We start from the raw sequence: 17,542 nt of genomic DNA on the forward strand, positions 1-17,542 counted from the left end.
GTTTTAAGTATAATATTTTGATATTTGTAACATCTTAAGAGACAAATATGCCATTCGGAGCATTTCTCCACCGAGTATTCTATCGAACGGAAAAGCAAGAGAAATTCGATGGACTTTGCTCATGTGACACAAATATCAACGAAAACGCCATGTTATGTATTTCTGGTAATTTGTCATATCCAATATTGTATTAGAACAACAGCATTGATGGAACAGAAGAGGCAAATTTGATTCACGGGACGATTTTATCTCATCTAGAACTTTATGGTCTGCCATGGCTGGTGCCAGTTCTGGTGGAGGACGTAATTACTCGTTCAAAGTGGTATTACTCGGAGAAGGATGTGTAGGAAAAACGTCACTTGTTTTACGATACATCGAGAACAAATTTAACGACAAACATTTAACCACATTACAGGTGCATAAACTTTTATTTGTATTATTATTAAGTAATACTTGATACTCGTGGTAAAAGGGTAACGTACTAGTTGTAATCCCGTAATACGTTATACATAATTTCACCACAAATATATTATACATACTACTGTAGCGGAACTGGACCGGGTCGATCACCGGGACCTCCGAACACTAGCCGGATGCTCTACCGATTGAGCTACCTGGTCGCCGATGATCGGCCCGGTCCAGTTCCGCTACACTACAGGGGCTCGGTTTCCCGAATATATGTAGAGCAAGGGTAACGTAGTTTCGCACACCTGACGTTTTTTTTTTTGCGTTTTTCCTCCAAGTGGTCGAGGACTGTGATTTTTTGTTTATATGTTGACTAATGCCAACCTTTAGTGGAACATTTGCCGTTTTAAGTACATCTTTTCAGATTAATTATAAGTTCGTTTTGAAAACAAATTTTAACTTATACGACTCTCTTCCGATAAAATTGATACCGGATGATTAAATATTTTATTTAAATTAATCCCAGTTGTTGATTGCCATGTGAATTTGCAGATATTTAAGGAAAATATAATTTGATCAGATTATAAACAAAACTTAATACAAATCCACCAAGTATAACTAATAACAGCCCTGACCTGCAGACACCAAGTCATTTTGACGCCTTGTTTAAATTACCTCCGTAGGGAGCGGCCATTAATTAAAGCAAAAATGGCGGTAAATTGACACTTTCCAATTTTGCATTATTTTGTTTTTAAAGATTTTTTTAATCATGGCATTGGGCTTTATCTTAGTTTAGGATGTTGTTTAATTTGTCTACAAAATGGCTGAAAACTATTTTTACCAACAAAATTAAAGAAGTTAGATGGGTGTACGAAATTATGTTCCCGATCGTCTTCAAACCCAGCAATAAACACAAGTTAACAACAGCTCCCATGCGCAGTGATACGTGTGCCCATAATAGGTTGCACACTTGTATGTTACGAAGCATTTGTACATCTAACAATTTGAGGTGTTCTTTCTTGATTTGAAATTGATTTGATGGAAATGTATGTAAAAACATACCGAAAGTGTGCGAAATTACGTACCCCCACTCTACATATGAATCGTGTCATATGTAGTACTGTAATAAACTGCCCAGAAGATAAACCAAGATGATTTTGAAATCGTATTTTTGATAGGTTACCTGTCGTTAATCCCACTTTCACATATTGTCATATATATAACCCTTACTGAGATATTGTGAGTGTGGAAATCGTATTGAAATCAATTCAACTAGCATATATATATATTTCTCGTATTTAATCAAGCAAATGCGTGCTACTTTCTTTTCTATTTATGCGGCTATATCTAGATCATTTCTGTAACCTCTTCGTACACTGGCGGAACTATATACCAGTGTCCATATATAATGATTACTCAATGTTTAACGTCAGGTGTGGGGAGCTTCAACTACTGATGAGGGAGATGGTTCCTCTAATTATATATAATTCACCATTCTTAAACTGAAAATACTCTGTTTGAGGTCAGGCTCTATTTTTATAGTTTTTAAATATTTTTTTATTGTTGCTGAGTTTTTAAAAAAGATTTTCCTTGTCAGTATTATAAAGTATATGTATTTAATAGACCTCAACGATGTTATCATGCTTGCATCTCTAGGGTGGGTATATATATATTCTCCAACAGAGATAATTTTTATTCTATTAACAGATCAACATCAAATGTAAAACCCTACACTACGACTCACCAAAAATGCAATTGAAAAAGCATCAGTGAATCGGACATATCACCTCTTAGAAATAATGTTTTGAATTTCCTTAAACATTACTAAGTTAACATTTAAGGTCAACATGAAAACTTGAAATATAAAAAAAAAATATTACCATTATTTTTTACTTGCCATGTGAGCGATTCAGGACCTCTTCCTCATGAACCTTGCAGTTACGAGGACATGAAAACAAATCTTATTAGTGGTGGGCTGATGATAAAAAATAAGAAAAAAAAATTATAATAATGCTAATAAAAACCAATCATCGATGATTTTGAAAATGTAATAAATCAGAAATTTCTGGAATGTTCCTAAATTTAAATCTTTTGCTTCACATAATTTTATAAATCTTACCGAACCAAGAAGTAGTTGATCATGAGCTTACAATGCATGTAATTAAGGAGATTATGATAAGTGTGAATAATTGTTAAATGCTTTGTTTGTGTTCAGTATATTAAAGCTATTGATAACAATAAGTCAAACATGTTATAAATGTACATATAAATTTTCTACATAAGGGCGATTTTGTGCTATTTAGAAAACCATTTATAATCAATAGTCATGATCAATCGATTTCAAATTTCTGATTATATATTTATCAGATTCGAATTCCCATCACTAATTCTGTAATTTACCTTTGTTTTAATTAGGCTTCCTTCCTAAATAAGAAATTGAATATTGGAGGGAAGAGAGTGAATTTATCAATATGGGTAAGTACCTTCTTTATATTGATGAAAGGATAAGATTATAAACAAATATAACTTTAGTGAAAACTTTGCATGTCGCATACAGTCTAGCTATCTCCTATTGATGTTTGATTATCCACATGCAAAAGAATCTTTTACCACAAAACATTATTAGTGAAAACCAATTCCATCACTGTGAATACTGTATCTCCTTTATAGTTTGAGTATATATTTTCTGGTTCCGAACAGATTTTTTATCGTTTGGGTTTTTATAAAAAAAAATTTTTATGGCTGCCCAACAAAGTTGGCAGGGGATATGCAAATGCTTCTGTCCATCCGGATTCGCTATAATTTCCGCACAATATCTTTTGAAGGAATTATCTGATTTTGGTGAAACTTGCTAGGTAGATAAAACACTTGCCTTTTATCTCTAGCTATAGGCAAGTGTTTCTTTTCATCCCTGATCGAACGTGGAAAGGGATGGGGTCACCTGTCAGACCTAATGGGTTTTCCCCAGGCCAAAAAGCATGATTGATATAAGTAGGTATAACTTGTTTTGCAATTGTTTAAAATAGACTTACATATGAATATAAGAATTCATATTGGAAAATTATGTGTGCTGTTTTCAGGATACTGCAGGGCAGGAAAGATTCCATGCCCTGGGACCAATATATTACAGAGACAGTAATGGAGCCATTCTGGTTTACGACATTACAGACGAAGATTCCTTCCAGAAGGTAAAGTTATCAAACAAATTAACAAGTAACAGGAAGCATATTGTTTACAAGTATTTGTTTTTCTTAACATCCAATGTCATCAGGTCAGACACAAAGCCCTCATGTGTTAAAGAATATGTAACAGAGATACAGATCCAGTGTGGTGTAATGAGATAGCAGATTAGATTTGTTGTTTTTAATGTCCCCAAATTAGAACAGAAAACAGAATAAAATCTTTTAAGTTCAGAAGGGTATGACATTTTATAGTTGCTTTTCATGTATTTGAAAGAAATAGATGAGCTGATGGGGATGACTGTATTAGGTCATCATGGTGGGAATGCTCAGGACATTGAGCCAACAAAGAGTTGTGTTTTGGTTTTGATGTGATTGAAAGTTTGACATAAACAAGCTCAGGTGGTGGCAGTAATATTGTAAAATAGTTGACATTTCTGCCTGTGGATTTTAGTTGAAACTTGTTCAGAATATACTGATGGAATTATGAATTGTTCAACCTATTGCTCCTACGTATATACTATCCCTAATTATAGTATGATGATTGTTAATGCCCATTGACCTTTTGTTTGTTATTTACCGGTGAAGGTCGTTATAGTCTGATGAATGTTAAGGCCCATTGGCCTTTTGTTTGTTGTTTACAGGTGAAGAATTGGGTGAAAGAACTGAGGCGAATGCTGGGAAATGATATAAATTTATGTATAGCCGGTAACAAAATAGATTTAGAAAAGGAGCGACATGTATCTGTGGCAGAGGCTGAGGCGTAAGTAACTAAAGTCTGCAAAAACATACGTTTCTTACTTAAGGCAGTATGTCACTTTACAGTGTAAAGTGTACATACTCCTTTCTAAGGAGTTTAAAAAAAAAAAATTCAAAAAAATTTCATTATCAGTTAATTCAACCTCTGCATCTGTTTGTGGAGTGGTTTTATCACATGTAACTGGCCTGTTCTGCCATGTTATAAATATCATAAGACACATGTTTATACTACTATTGTGATGTCACAAATACTTTATGACGTCACAATGAATATGTGATGTTACACAACTATTGCCAATCCAAATTTGTCTGTTTGTGTAAAAATAAATTGTAATGATTTAACTTATATTGTAACAATGTGAGTTATGTGATAAACAGAATCTTACACTAGTGGCTTTGTATTATGGAATCTAGTAAACCTGTTAAATATTTCCATATGCCACTTGCCTTAATAAATTCTATGTTACATAGCCACTTATTTAAGATCCCTTATATTGGATAAAAACCTGAACAATTCACATTGGGTGTTTACATTGATAAGGCCTTGAGGGGTATAGTTTTGTGTGACAGTCTGTTTTTATGTAACATATTTCCATTCATGACTTTTTGTATAATTACAGGTATGCAACGTCAGTTGGAGCACAGCATTTTCACACTTCGGCCAAGCTTAACAAAGGTATTGAGGAGCTGTTCCTTGATTTAAGTAAAGGTGAGTTACGGCCAATGTTGTTTTGAAGATTTCAAAGCCATTAAAAACAGCTAACTTGTCAGTGGGGCAAGTGAGCTTGTGCAAAGGTTTGGCACCCATCCATCGTAGCTCAAGTTTTCTCTGGCCTGATACCATGTCTGGTGTAGGGCCATAGTGCACTACTATATGAAAATGTGGGGTAAATAAATATATCATTTATCTATATATGTAAGGTAGGTGTTATGTCATGCCCGATTTTATTTTATCTGCACCAAAATCTTAGCGACCAGAGCTGGAAGAAACATTCCAGCATCACTGGTCCTTCTGGCAAGTTTAGGTTCAAAAGTACATGCCCAAAGGTGAAACATAGTGGTCCAATTAAACTGAATTAGTAGTATCTTCAATTACTCTAGGGGAAATGTAAAAAGAATGAAATATTTTGCACTTGCCAATCGGACAAGTGGTCAGCAATATTTACTTGCCCACAGACCAAATCTACTGGCCCCGGGCCATCGGACCTGGGTTTTTACTCGCCCTGGCGACACCAAACAGTGCCGGAGAATTCCACATTTTCATATCGTAGTGCGCTTTGGCCGTACACCAGACGTGGTGTCAGGGTCAGAGGAAACTCGGACTATAGCTACCATCCATCGTGGTCACTGTGCCTGGTGCAATTTTATCCAAGAGACCCTAATGTCATGATATAACATTAGTAGTGTCTATAGCTTAAGTCCCACAAATTTGGCAAAAAGAAATGACCTTGACCCATATTCAAGGTCACCTGGGTCAGCTTTGTTAAAACACTCTAGCATTTTCTTTTGATGTTAAATTTTAAAGGCCTAGAATCATAATATTTTCCTAGTAGTTTCTTCTTGGATGACATTCAACAATTTTTTGCTGAAAAAATGAATGACTGACCTGTATTCAGAATACAGACACCAAACAATGAAACAGCTTATTCTGATTAACTGAAAGACATAAAATCACAATATTTGGTGAGAAGTTTGCAGAAAGAAGTGAGGTTTAGCCTTATTGAAAATGGAAAGGTCATCTTTGTCAAAAAAAAACCTTAAGAAATTTTCTTCTAATTATTCAAAAGACGTTAAAAACAATATGGTGCCAGTAGATTCCTGAGAGAAAGCCCAACAAATTTTGAAAAAAGAAATATCCTCTTGACCCGTATTCATGTTCAAAGTTGAAGCAGTTTAAACATTGAAAAGGCTTCTCAAAATATAATCATGGCAGTAGCTATCGGTGATGAACAAAGAAATAACCTGGACACAGTTTACAAGTTAGAGGGGTCAAATAGTTAAGAAGTTTAACGGCACATTCTTCAGAGTGATGATAATGAGATGCAGGCCTGCTGGGCCTCTTACTACATGTACTAACAGAAAAGGAGGCCTAGGATTTATCCCATTTGAAACTTATGTATATACATGTACATGTAGGTAAGGTTGTTTTATAGGCAGAATCTGACCCAAAGGTAATGTTTCTGAAATAAGCATTTCTAAATTCATTTCTTAATGAATTCATAATATTTTTGCTATTTCATATTAATATTGAAGATAATGAGCACTTAAAATAGATAAAATTTTGAGAATTAATGAGTGTTTTTATGCTATTAATTTTTGTGATTTTGGAGTTTTGATGACTTGTTGAGATTGCCTTTGATGAAAATGTGACTTTACCAAATTATGCATTTATATGGACTGCCTTTTTTATGTCGATCAAATTTGCATAATCGATAAACATCCTGTCATTGCAGCTATGATACAGAGAGCCGGAGAGGATAGCCAGAAGAACTCGAAGAGTAGCAGAAAGAGTGTGTTGGTTGTTGATGACGACGAGCCACAACCCCAGTCTAGTGGGGGTTGTTGTGGGTAACTGTCACCAGGGAGGGACTGCCATTGTAGTTGCACAGTACAACATATTGTCTTTGAGAACCTGAAGTGCATCGCCATTTTCCACACTGAATGATATGATATGGCCTAAAGGAACATTTACGAGGAAGGTTTTTGTGGCCTGTCCTTCAATGCTCTCAAAAATATCTGGAAAAGTGATGTAGACTTTGAGTTTGGAAGCAATTACATATCAAATGAAGATTAAGCCTTCGGATATTGTGAACAAGTGTTATTCTTGCATTTTTTCATGGACAATCTTCAATTTGATTAGTGTTGAATTTGTGCTCTATAGTTATTAAAGGTCTGGCCGCTGCTATGTAGAATTCACATCCTGTGAAATACAATAATTACCATTAAATGACCCCATATATATTAATCTGACTAAAATTTGATAAATTGGATGGACACAGATTTCTTATGAAGCATGAGTTATCTGCTTTATACTTGTGATGAGGTTGAATTGTTACTTACCTGAGATCAGTGTACCGTAGTACAGGACAATCCCTTATCGTGGTATTTATATAGAGAATACATGGTCAGTGTCTTAAAATATAAGCTGTATTTTGGCGAGGGTAAAGAAAGACAAAAGTGGCGAGCCTTGGCGAGCTACTTTTGTCTTTCTGTCCCGAGCCAAAAAATACAGCTTATATTTTATGACACTGACAATATATTCTATTTATCCTGCAACAATAAAAAAATAATCATCAAAAATAATCATTTTGAAGTGAAACGGTGTCAAAAATGACAGAAATATGTTCGCCTTTTAACTTTGTTTCACTTTGAAGTAGGTCAGTCGAATTGACGCACGTGCTAAGATTCCAAAATGCAGCTGTTTTCCGTCACTGCCGTATACAACAAAAATATATATGATGGGTGTATTCCGACAATGCGGTGGCAGTTGCAGGATAAAAGTAATTAGGGTCATTAGTGGAAACTATTACATACTGTCCTTCACTCCACTGTCAAGAGTCAGCATCACCATGCAAATCTAACACTGTTCGCCGTGTTAAATGTGTGGAGTGGTCAAGGATTCGCACACACAAAGATATATTTAGCTTTAACTTAAAGCTGTTCAATTTTGAATGAAGTTCTACATTTGAGAAAGGTGTACCCATATGAATTATCATGAGGGGTATAGATATTTTGTTAACACAAGGACATTAGCTTTGTTTTATTTCTTCCTTGTTAATTGGGTCACAGGATGTTAAATATTTTATAATATTTATGTTTTTGACCGACACAAGGTTGATGAATTTCTTTCATGGTTATTCCCTAATATTATTTAAGTGTATGTTAGCTATTACATGTTAATATTGTTTTAACCAGAACTACAACTGAAGATTTGTGTGTTTGAGATCTGGGCTGTATTATGTTTTTAATTTCTGAAAATATTTTGAATGCAGTTTCATATAAATCTTCCTTAAATAGGAACAAAAGCGTTAACGTTCTGAAGGAAAAATAAAGCACAACGATTTCTTGCAGATGTATATGTCAGTTATAAAAGATTAATTTTGAAAAAAGAAAACCCTTTTTTTCATGTGTACTTGATGGTATTTTGTTTTAAGATATAATTATATAAAATTCTGTAAGAAGTCTCCTGATGAATAAAAAGTAAATTTTTAGATTATTTAATAAAAATACGGAGGGTATTGAGTGTTTTTTTCTAGAAAGCATCATATTGTTGATCTGGACATCATTATCAGTGGATTTGAATCAAACCATAATCAGGCTGTGGAATTTCAGAATCAGTTCATGCTTTTTGATAAAGATTGATATCACCATGGCCATACATTAGATAAGTACATCATGTATATCTTGTCTAGTAAGTAATAACGACGGTATAATCCAATATAGGTACTGAATCCTAACAAACAAATGTTCGTTGGATGCGCATTACTAGAAATAGATAATTGTCAAGCAGTAAACGACAGTACAGACAAGTAAATTGTCGAATTTGTAATGTATATCTTGTATAGATATATGTAATATCGTTGGTTCAGTAATAAGGGAATTCAGAACCATACAGCAACATGAAACATACTGTATTCTTATTTTCTTTGTTTGTTTACCTTGTTCACATCAAACCATTGAATTTACATTTATTAGTTGCCGTGAGACGGTGCCTCAACTGACCTGTTGCAATTGCCTTTCGTGTGTTGGAATTGTTGTTTGTTTTTCCTTCTTAAACATTAACATTCTCAACGTCCCTTCCTGAGGAAGGAAAAGTTAGATCTTAAAGTGCTTTACCAAAATTGTAAGGGTCTCATGTTTCCTTTTTGGGATTAATTTAGCAGAGAATTCTTTCAGCATAAGAAGTGCTAAAATCATTATAATCGATCAGAGTTACTTCCCTTTGTTTCACTTTGACAGTATCGCAAAGTGATAACTTGACAACCGATGGGTCCGAGAAAGTGCTAAAATAAAATACCTGATTAAAATGGTACCACTGATTTACAGGAGAGTATGTCTGCAAAACAGCATTTCACTGTAAAACCACAAAAAGGACAACACAAATATTTCCAGCTTTGCTCGTTAATTGCGACTGCTAATGATTCTGTCATATCCGTTATGTATAGACATAATGTGAGTTTTACTCGTAATGTTACATGTCATTTGTACATATAGCACATGACGGACTAGACCAGGCCTGCCAAATTTGACAATTATGAATAACTGTCTGTGCTATCTTATATATTTTGCCGGTCCTTGAATTCAAGTTATCAGATGATTAGCTGGGCAAATTGCCCTTTGTGGTCTGTTTTTCCATCTTCCCTTTTTCTCAAACCCCTTCTCAAATTTCATATGTAAGTTCAGTTGGTACCTAGTTGTGTATAGTCAATTTTGAGATTGATCAGAAAACAAAATGGCGTCCATCTTTGACGGTTGAAGTATTTTGTCCTATATCTGAGAAATTTATCAATGAATCTTTCTGAAATTTCATCTCTAGGTTTCCATTGGTCTGTACATGTAGTTGTTTGTCAATGCCACGTATCTGTAAAAACATATACTAGCTACTAAGGAGATCAGACTTGCACTAATTATGAGTAGTGTCGAGGAATATTCAGAGAAGTACAGAAAAGCTCAATGTTTTATGGAACCAACAAATATACAACGGTGGGTGCCAAGATCCCTCCGAGAAGTGTTTGTAATTCTAACAACTAAATATCCCTGTACCTGAGCCACGAACAGATAAACACTGGTTATAATCTAGTCACTGACATGTTTTAGTGCCTGTACATGTAATTTCAATTAAACTCATTAGCTGAAATTACAGTAATGTATAGTCATATTTATGTCGGTTCATTTTCCAGTAAAATTCAGCTGAAAATTATATTTCTCAAAGTTGTAATAAATAGTATGATTTTGAAAATCCATCATAAATGGGATATATGATTCCTATAGGTCACTTTTCTTCATTTGTATTATAAAAACATGTTGTATACATTTATTTGAATTTCCATGAATAATTCATGTAGGTGCATAGTCAGCCTGTGTAGTGGTAACTCACCTTTTACCTAGAAAGGTCCCACATCTGGGCCACCAGGAGTGATTCATATAGATTTATATGCAGGTTTACCTAACTAGAGCTAATTCTGTTCCTCCAGCATCTGTATCTGCATTAACATCTCGCCCAAAACTTGGTCATGCTGTTTTTGGAAGGCTTCTTATGCAATAAGTATACATATACTTACTGTATAACATGAGACAATTGTTGTGTGTAAACTTTTGTTGTTTTTGTGGTTGCTATGTACCCATGAATAAAAATACAATGATTATTGTTATATTGTTGTTGCATGGGGGTAACCACAACATTTTGTACCCATAAAATGATTCGAAAGTTCTAAACCATGAAAGAAAGTACCCACAAATATTTCATGTTGTATAATACCTATATGATGTGCACATTCTTTGGAGGTATGAGAGTAATGTTACAGCAAAATAATGTTGATCTACACATTTTTTTTGCAGCAGAAATCATTTTAAAGATTTCTTGGTATTTTTGGGACTCAACATATAATACCACACCCATTGCATTTTGTATATAACTCACAACCGCTGTATTTTGTATATACAACTTACACCCATTGTATTTTGTATAAACAACTTACACCTATTGTATTTTGTATAAACAACTTACACCTATTGTATTTTGTAAACACAACTATAAGAGGCTTAGGTATGATAAATTGACCATTGAGTGTTGAACATTTTTGGAATTTTTCTTAATTTTGCCATATTTCAGACTTAAAACATGAAGTCAAATCTTGTTATCTGTCATGATCATCTGTCCCCAAGTCATTGGGGTCATGAAAGCATTTCGAGAGTATCTAATTATTTCTGTTTGAACTGAATGACTTATCAACATTTAAGGTGACAAAATTGAAGTTTGACTGTATTTTGTAGTGATTGCTTTTGGAATTGGTGTATCTTGGTACTTGGCATTAAGATCTTTATATCATTTTAATAATTATGATTCTGAAGCTTTTGTGTAAGTGTTTAGTGATGGCTGCTGCTGGTGAGGTGAGCTTTGCAATCCTTGATTGCACTTGCTTTGCAATTGTTGTAAAGTAAATAATGCTTTTAGTTTTGATAGTAAACTCATGAAATACAGATCATTTCTTGAATTTTTTTCCAGATTATTCAGCCGAGAGTGGAAATCTATTGATAAAATTGAAATTGTCTACATGGAAATGTGTTGAACCGGATCATTGATGATGATTTGGAAAAGGCAGTTAATTGGAAATTTCTTGAAATGTTTGTATATCTTTGCATATTTTTTTAATGTTTCAAACCGAAAAGTAGTTGATCTTATATTTTTAGTGACATATTCATTGGTCGTTGACAAGCAATTAAGAAGATTTAAATATAGCGCTACACTGTTAAATGCTTTGTGTGTGTTGAGTTTTAAAATATTTATAACAAAGGCTAAGACATGTTATGAATGTATTTGAGATGGTCATCATGGACATAAATTTTCTACAGGCTTATAAATAATATCCACAAGTGTCGGGGAAATGCAGGCTTATAGATAATTTTCTCAGTTGTGTTTTTAACCAATGTTTTTGCAAAAAGTAGAATTACGGCTATGTGTTTGCCTTGTTTATACGTTACAAAAAGCTTTAAGAAAAAAAAGATGTATTATTCATGGAAATATTGAAACAGACCAATGCAATTTGTCATTTAAAACTTTTACTTAGAAGGTATCTTCTAAGATTTTATGCCATCATTGAAATAACACAAAACAGAACCTCCTGTTGATATATACAATTATAAGATGTACATCCTCCTCATGTTTTACTTACAAACAAAAAGCTACACACTGTTTGACATGGATACGTGTCACATACCACTTAACACATAGATTTCATCTGACAGTAAATATCAGTTACATATTTCACACAGTTGGATTAGAAAACTTCAAAGAATTGCGAAGTATATGTGAAGAATATTTAATGCATATTTATACCACCAGTTTGAAGTGCATTAAATATCCACCAAAACAACTTTCATTTGGAAGTGATTTTTGAACAAACTTGTCATATGTTTTTCCACATTACGTTTATGACTTTTTTTTTCTTTGTCAAAATTAAATCACAAATGTTTTGGGTGATGTTGCCCTCTTTTTCATTGGTAAATCATTTATTATTATCAATAACAAGATATTTGCTTCGTTTCCATTATGGAATAAGGACTTTTCCTTTGGTTCAGAACAGAAAAAAAAAAGTAATTTGTAGAATCTTGCTTCAGTTTGTTCCTTGGACATAGATACCCTCATGTTTAATTTTGGTTTAAGAAATATAACTTTTTTTTGTGGTATTGGGTGACTATTAAATTTTAAATTTGCTTTATTCTTATATAGATTATATTTTAAGATTTTGTTCTCATATAATGTATTACAAATTCTAGAAAATGTAAAAAAAAACCAGCTAAAAACACTTTGGTCTGTTTTTACTGTAATTTTACAGTAAAGATATTCAGTTGACAGTGGATGCTCAAAACATTTCTACCTTTGCAAGTAATGTGTGTATTAATGTAGGCACCATTGAACCAGTGTCGTCCGGTAAACAACCAATCCTGATACTTAAGTGGCACCCATGTGATTCGTCTTCGCATAGCTCTAAACTATCAAGTGAAATGTAGAGAGAAGACTCGGGGGACACCATTGATCCCCATGAGGTCTTGTGCTACACTTGTAGACTGAATACCGGTTCATTTAATCAAAAATCTAATGTTTGCATGTGTTATGTTTGTTGAATTAATATTATGGTATGAATGTTATAGAATATTTTTCAACATTGAAAACAAATTGTATATAAATCCTTAAAGAAAACATAGGTATTTATGTAATGTGTACATACTTAAAGTAAATTTTATCTAGGTGGGTGTTTGTGTGAGAGACTGGGTCCAGCTTATATGAGCTGGAGAGTGATCTAGGGAAGTAAGATAGTTGGCACTAGGGACAGGATATTCACCCTGGAATTCCCTATTTTTGAGAATAGGGATGTGATTTGTTATCAGAAAGTTGAGATTTCCTAAGGAGAGACAGATTCCTTAGGATATATACATCTAGCAGGAGTGAATGTTCTCAGAATGAGTTAGAAGAGAGAGATTACCTTGTATAAAGCACGGAAGCGAAAGTTCTTGAGAGAGAGAGAGAGAGAGAGAGAGAGAGATTACCTTGTATAAAGCACAGAAGCGAAAGGTCGAGAGAGAGAGAGAGAGAGAGATTACCTTGTATAAAGCACGGAAGCGAAAGTTCTTGAGAGAGAGAGAGAGAGAGAGAGATTCCCTTGTATAAAACACAGAAGCGAAAGGTCGAGAGAGAGAAAGAGAGAGAGAAAGAGTGTATAAAACATGCAAACGAAAGTTCTAGAGAGAGAGAGAAAGAGAGACAAAGAGAGGTACTCTGTCCTTAAATTAATATAGTGTGGTCATTCACTTCATAACCAGGAGAAAAGCGCTTACCGATAATGTGAGATGCGTACATAGTAAGTACATCCATGGATATCTAAAAAAATTCGTTCAATAAAATCACAGTTATGGAACAAATTGTCAATGTTTTGTTGAGTTTTTGGCTTACCAGGTCCGAAGGACGGTAAGCTCATGTCATGGCAAGGCAACGAAATCTAGACGCGAAGGGGCCATAACCAAATAATTCAATAAGTTTCATAATTTTCAAAATTTTATATTCTGAACCGTGTCACTATTCGTTTACAAACCTTAGGACCAGGCCCTTCTGCAGTGTGCCAGTGTCTACAATCTTTAATCTCAAAGGATTTTATAAATGACATTGTCATATTTCACTGCTCATTTAAAGTTAGATTAGTAGAGCCAATATAAAACTTCTCCAGGATGGTCGGATGGATTTTGATCCAATTTGGTCTGTAATTTCGGTTCAAGACAACATTTGGCCCCACTTAGATTTCCTTTTTTATACGCCCGACGAAAGACGGGACATATTATGTTATCATGTTGACGGGCGGGCAGGTGGGTGGGCACATATGGTGTCCGGGCCATAACTCCAATACTAGTCGACCCAGGCTCTCCATACTTGACACAAATATACATCTTGATGAGCCGGAGTGTCGCATACCAAAATCATGCCCGTTACCCCCGTATTTGTGGAGTTATTCCCTTTTGATGATTTTACTTGTCCGGACCATAACTCCAGTACTACTTGACCCAGGCTCTCCATACTTGACAAAAATATACATATTGATGAGCCGGATTGTCGCATACCAAAATCATGCCCCTTACCCCCTTATTTGTGGAGTTATTCCCCTTTCAGGATTTTATTTCGGGCACATATGGTGTCCGGACCATATCTCCAGTACTACTCGACCCAGGCTCTCCATACTTGACACAAATATATAGGTACATATTGATGGGCCGGAGTGTCACATACCAAAATCATGCCCCTTACCCCTGTATTTGCGGAGTTATTCCCCTTTGGTGATTTTACTTGTCCGGACCATAACTCCAGTACTACTCGACCCAGGCTCTCCATACTTGACACAAATATACATATTGGTGAGCCGGAGTGTCACATACCAAAATCATGCCCCTTGCTCCCTTATTTGTGGAGTTATTCCCCTTTGATGATTTTACTTCGGGTACATATGGTGTTGAGCTCTCCATACTTAACACAAATATACATCTAGATGAGCCGGAGTGTCACATACCAAAATTATGCCCCTTACCCCTTATTGGCGGAGTTATTGCCCTTTGATGATTTTACTTATCCGGACCATAACTTCAATACTACCCGACCTAGGCTCTCCATACTTGACACAAATATACATCTTGATGAGCCGGAGCATTACAACCTGTGGAACTACCCCTTTCCAAGTGTCAAATATTGTGTCGGGCGTATGTTGTGGCCCTCCAACAGGCCCTTGTTTTCCTTATGTTGATATATGAAAATATCGCATAACCACATGAAAGATTTGTCATTATCACTACTGATAGTCATACTGGACCTCCTTGCCTAACACCAGGTTCAGTGTGGGAATACCCTAACAAAATGATGGATAATTGTCACAGGTTAACATAAATTCAAAAATTGTATATAAAAAATGTATAGTGCATACAATTACTGTTATTTTGATACTAAATATGTTAATTGGCATTCATCAGGTAAGCGTAGTGATACTTTTAATTAGAAAATCATGCAAAATTTTCACAAAATTAAAAGTATATCAAACATTGTCAACTTGATTTTGTACTGTTGTAATCAGTCTTTTTATCATAATTCTTTACAAACTATCCACATATATATATACTGTAAAAGTGGATATTTTCGCGTGTGGAAATTTTTCGCTAAGTCAGCTTCCAAAGTGTTCGCGGTGTGGATATTTTCGCGCCGTCAAGATATTTTTGCGCTAACTTGTATCTTTTATATCTAGTATTTTTATGTGTTAATATATTCGCCTGTGGAAATTTTCGTGGAGATTTACTGATAGCGAAATAAGCGAAAATTTCCACACCGCGAATATTTCCACTTTTACAGTATGCTGCCTACAGGCGAAAAATTTCAAAATTTCAAAAAATGCTTTTTTAGTACACCAAACATGTCGAATGCATGATTTCCAATATTCATGAAGATTTAATTATCATTGCTCTTGATGATAACTCTTTGCTCTTGATGCATTACACTGCTTCACATTCTTTTTTTATGCCATACAAAACCACATCAGTTATATTAAATATTATTTTGAATTATGTTCAGCAGTTATAATTAAAGATTATGCCTTCTACAAAAATAATATATCCTCTGAAGAAGTACTTAAGGTGAGATTGTATTATAAAAGCTGAAAATATAAACACACCAAAAAAGGAAAAATAAAAAAATAATAGAATAATTAATATGATGAAATCAAAAGACAATATAGTCGTGTTATTATTATGAATGAATATTGATTAATTTTGTATTTTGATTACTTTTTAACACATAAAGCACTGAATGATCACCTTGTCTGACACCCGATATAAGATATTTAATTTCTCAATACAGGTATAGGTATTATTATGTAGTATTTTCTGAAGCCAAATCCATTCAAGGTTCAAATCTCGACAGAATATTATGTTTGGATTACTGTGTCTGTCCAGTGGGCAAACAAACAGTTTGAATGTGTGCCATGAGAAACTCAAGTTGAAACAAGTGATCACTTGAGCTGTTTTCACAAGAATTAAGCTGTACGTAAAACGCAAGGCCATGAACTGCAACTGTTCTCGAAAGTGTCACAATTTAATGACTGGAATTGACAAAAGCAAAATCAGTCACTATTACTGTACTATCTTAATTATATCAAACAAACGATCCCAAAGGGATCTTGGCGCCCACCATTGGATGATCCATATCAGTCAAATAAAAGACTGATTTGTTCTCTTCCTTTCCCTTCTTTCACTTTTCCTTCAAAATTTTTCACAACTTTATATAACACGATAAAGCAGGAGCAACCTACAGTTGTCAAGATCAAAGATTGCTGCCTGCCGGCCTTGTTGTTTTCTGATCGGTTACAAAATGCAGTATGCACAACTACAGACCAAGGGGAACTTACATATGAAATATGAGTAAGATCCTTTAAGGACTTTCTGAGAAAAAGCAATAATAAACTTCTTTTGTTAAAATCCTAAGATGGCCGCTTGTCGGCCATGCTTTTTTCCGATCAGTCCCAAAATGCAATATGCACAAGGTACCAAGGGAAACTTACATATGAAATATGAGAAAGATCCTTTAAGACCTTCTTGAAAAATAGCGATAACAAACCCTCAAATGTCAAAATCAAAGATGCCCGCCTGTCCGATAGGTCCCAAAATGCAATATGCACAGCTAGGTCACCAAGGGAAACCTACATATGAAATTTGAGAAAGATCCCTCTAGTACTTTCTGAGAAATAGCGAATAAGAAGAACTATTTATGGATTGACAGACGGACCACGGACGCAGGGCGATTTGAATAGCCCATTATCTGCCATCTGAAGATGGCGGGCTAGTGGCCTAAAACGGTCACCTCATTCACCCCAATGACCTTCACTAAAAGATTTATATCATGCTGCTGACTAAATCTTTTAATTTCAACACTTGCACAAACATTTAAACTATTTCAA

At 34.6% G+C, this 17,542-nt stretch overlaps 1 protein-coding gene across 1 annotated transcript; it reads left to right on the forward strand.

Annotated features, from left to right (window-relative positions):
* The first annotated feature begins 114 nt into the window (after positions 1-114).
* Positions 115-7,542, forward strand: LOC117327018 (ras-related protein Rab-21-like). Its single transcript, XM_033883826.1, has 6 exons — positions 115-415; positions 2,821-2,880; positions 3,486-3,593; positions 4,229-4,347; positions 4,964-5,052; positions 6,797-7,542. The coding sequence occupies exons 1-6, from the start codon at positions 275-277 to the stop codon at positions 6,913-6,915; spliced, it is 636 nt and encodes a 211-aa protein (XP_033739717.1). The 5' UTR covers positions 115-274; the 3' UTR covers positions 6,916-7,542.
* Positions 7,543-17,542: the final 10,000 nt, after the last annotated feature.

Source organism: Pecten maximus, chromosome 5 (assembly GCF_902652985.1).
Source record: "Pecten maximus chromosome 5, xPecMax1.1, whole genome shotgun sequence".
Lineage (NCBI taxonomy): Eukaryota > Metazoa > Mollusca > Bivalvia > Pectinida > Pectinidae > Pecten > Pecten maximus.

Excerpts from the sequence above, each read along its gene's own strand:
- LOC117327018 (XM_033883826.1), top strand. The coding sequence starts at position 275 with ATGGCTGGTGCCAGTTCTGGTGGAGGACGTAATTACTCGTTCAAAGTG. Across the intron at positions 2,881-3,485 it reads GAGTGAATTTATCAATATGG|GATACTGCAGGGCAGGAAAG; the intron begins GTAAGTACCTTC and ends TGCTGTTTTCAG. Across the intron at positions 3,594-4,228 it reads ACGAAGATTCCTTCCAGAAG|GTGAAGAATTGGGTGAAAGA; the intron begins GTAAAGTTATCA and ends TGTTGTTTACAG.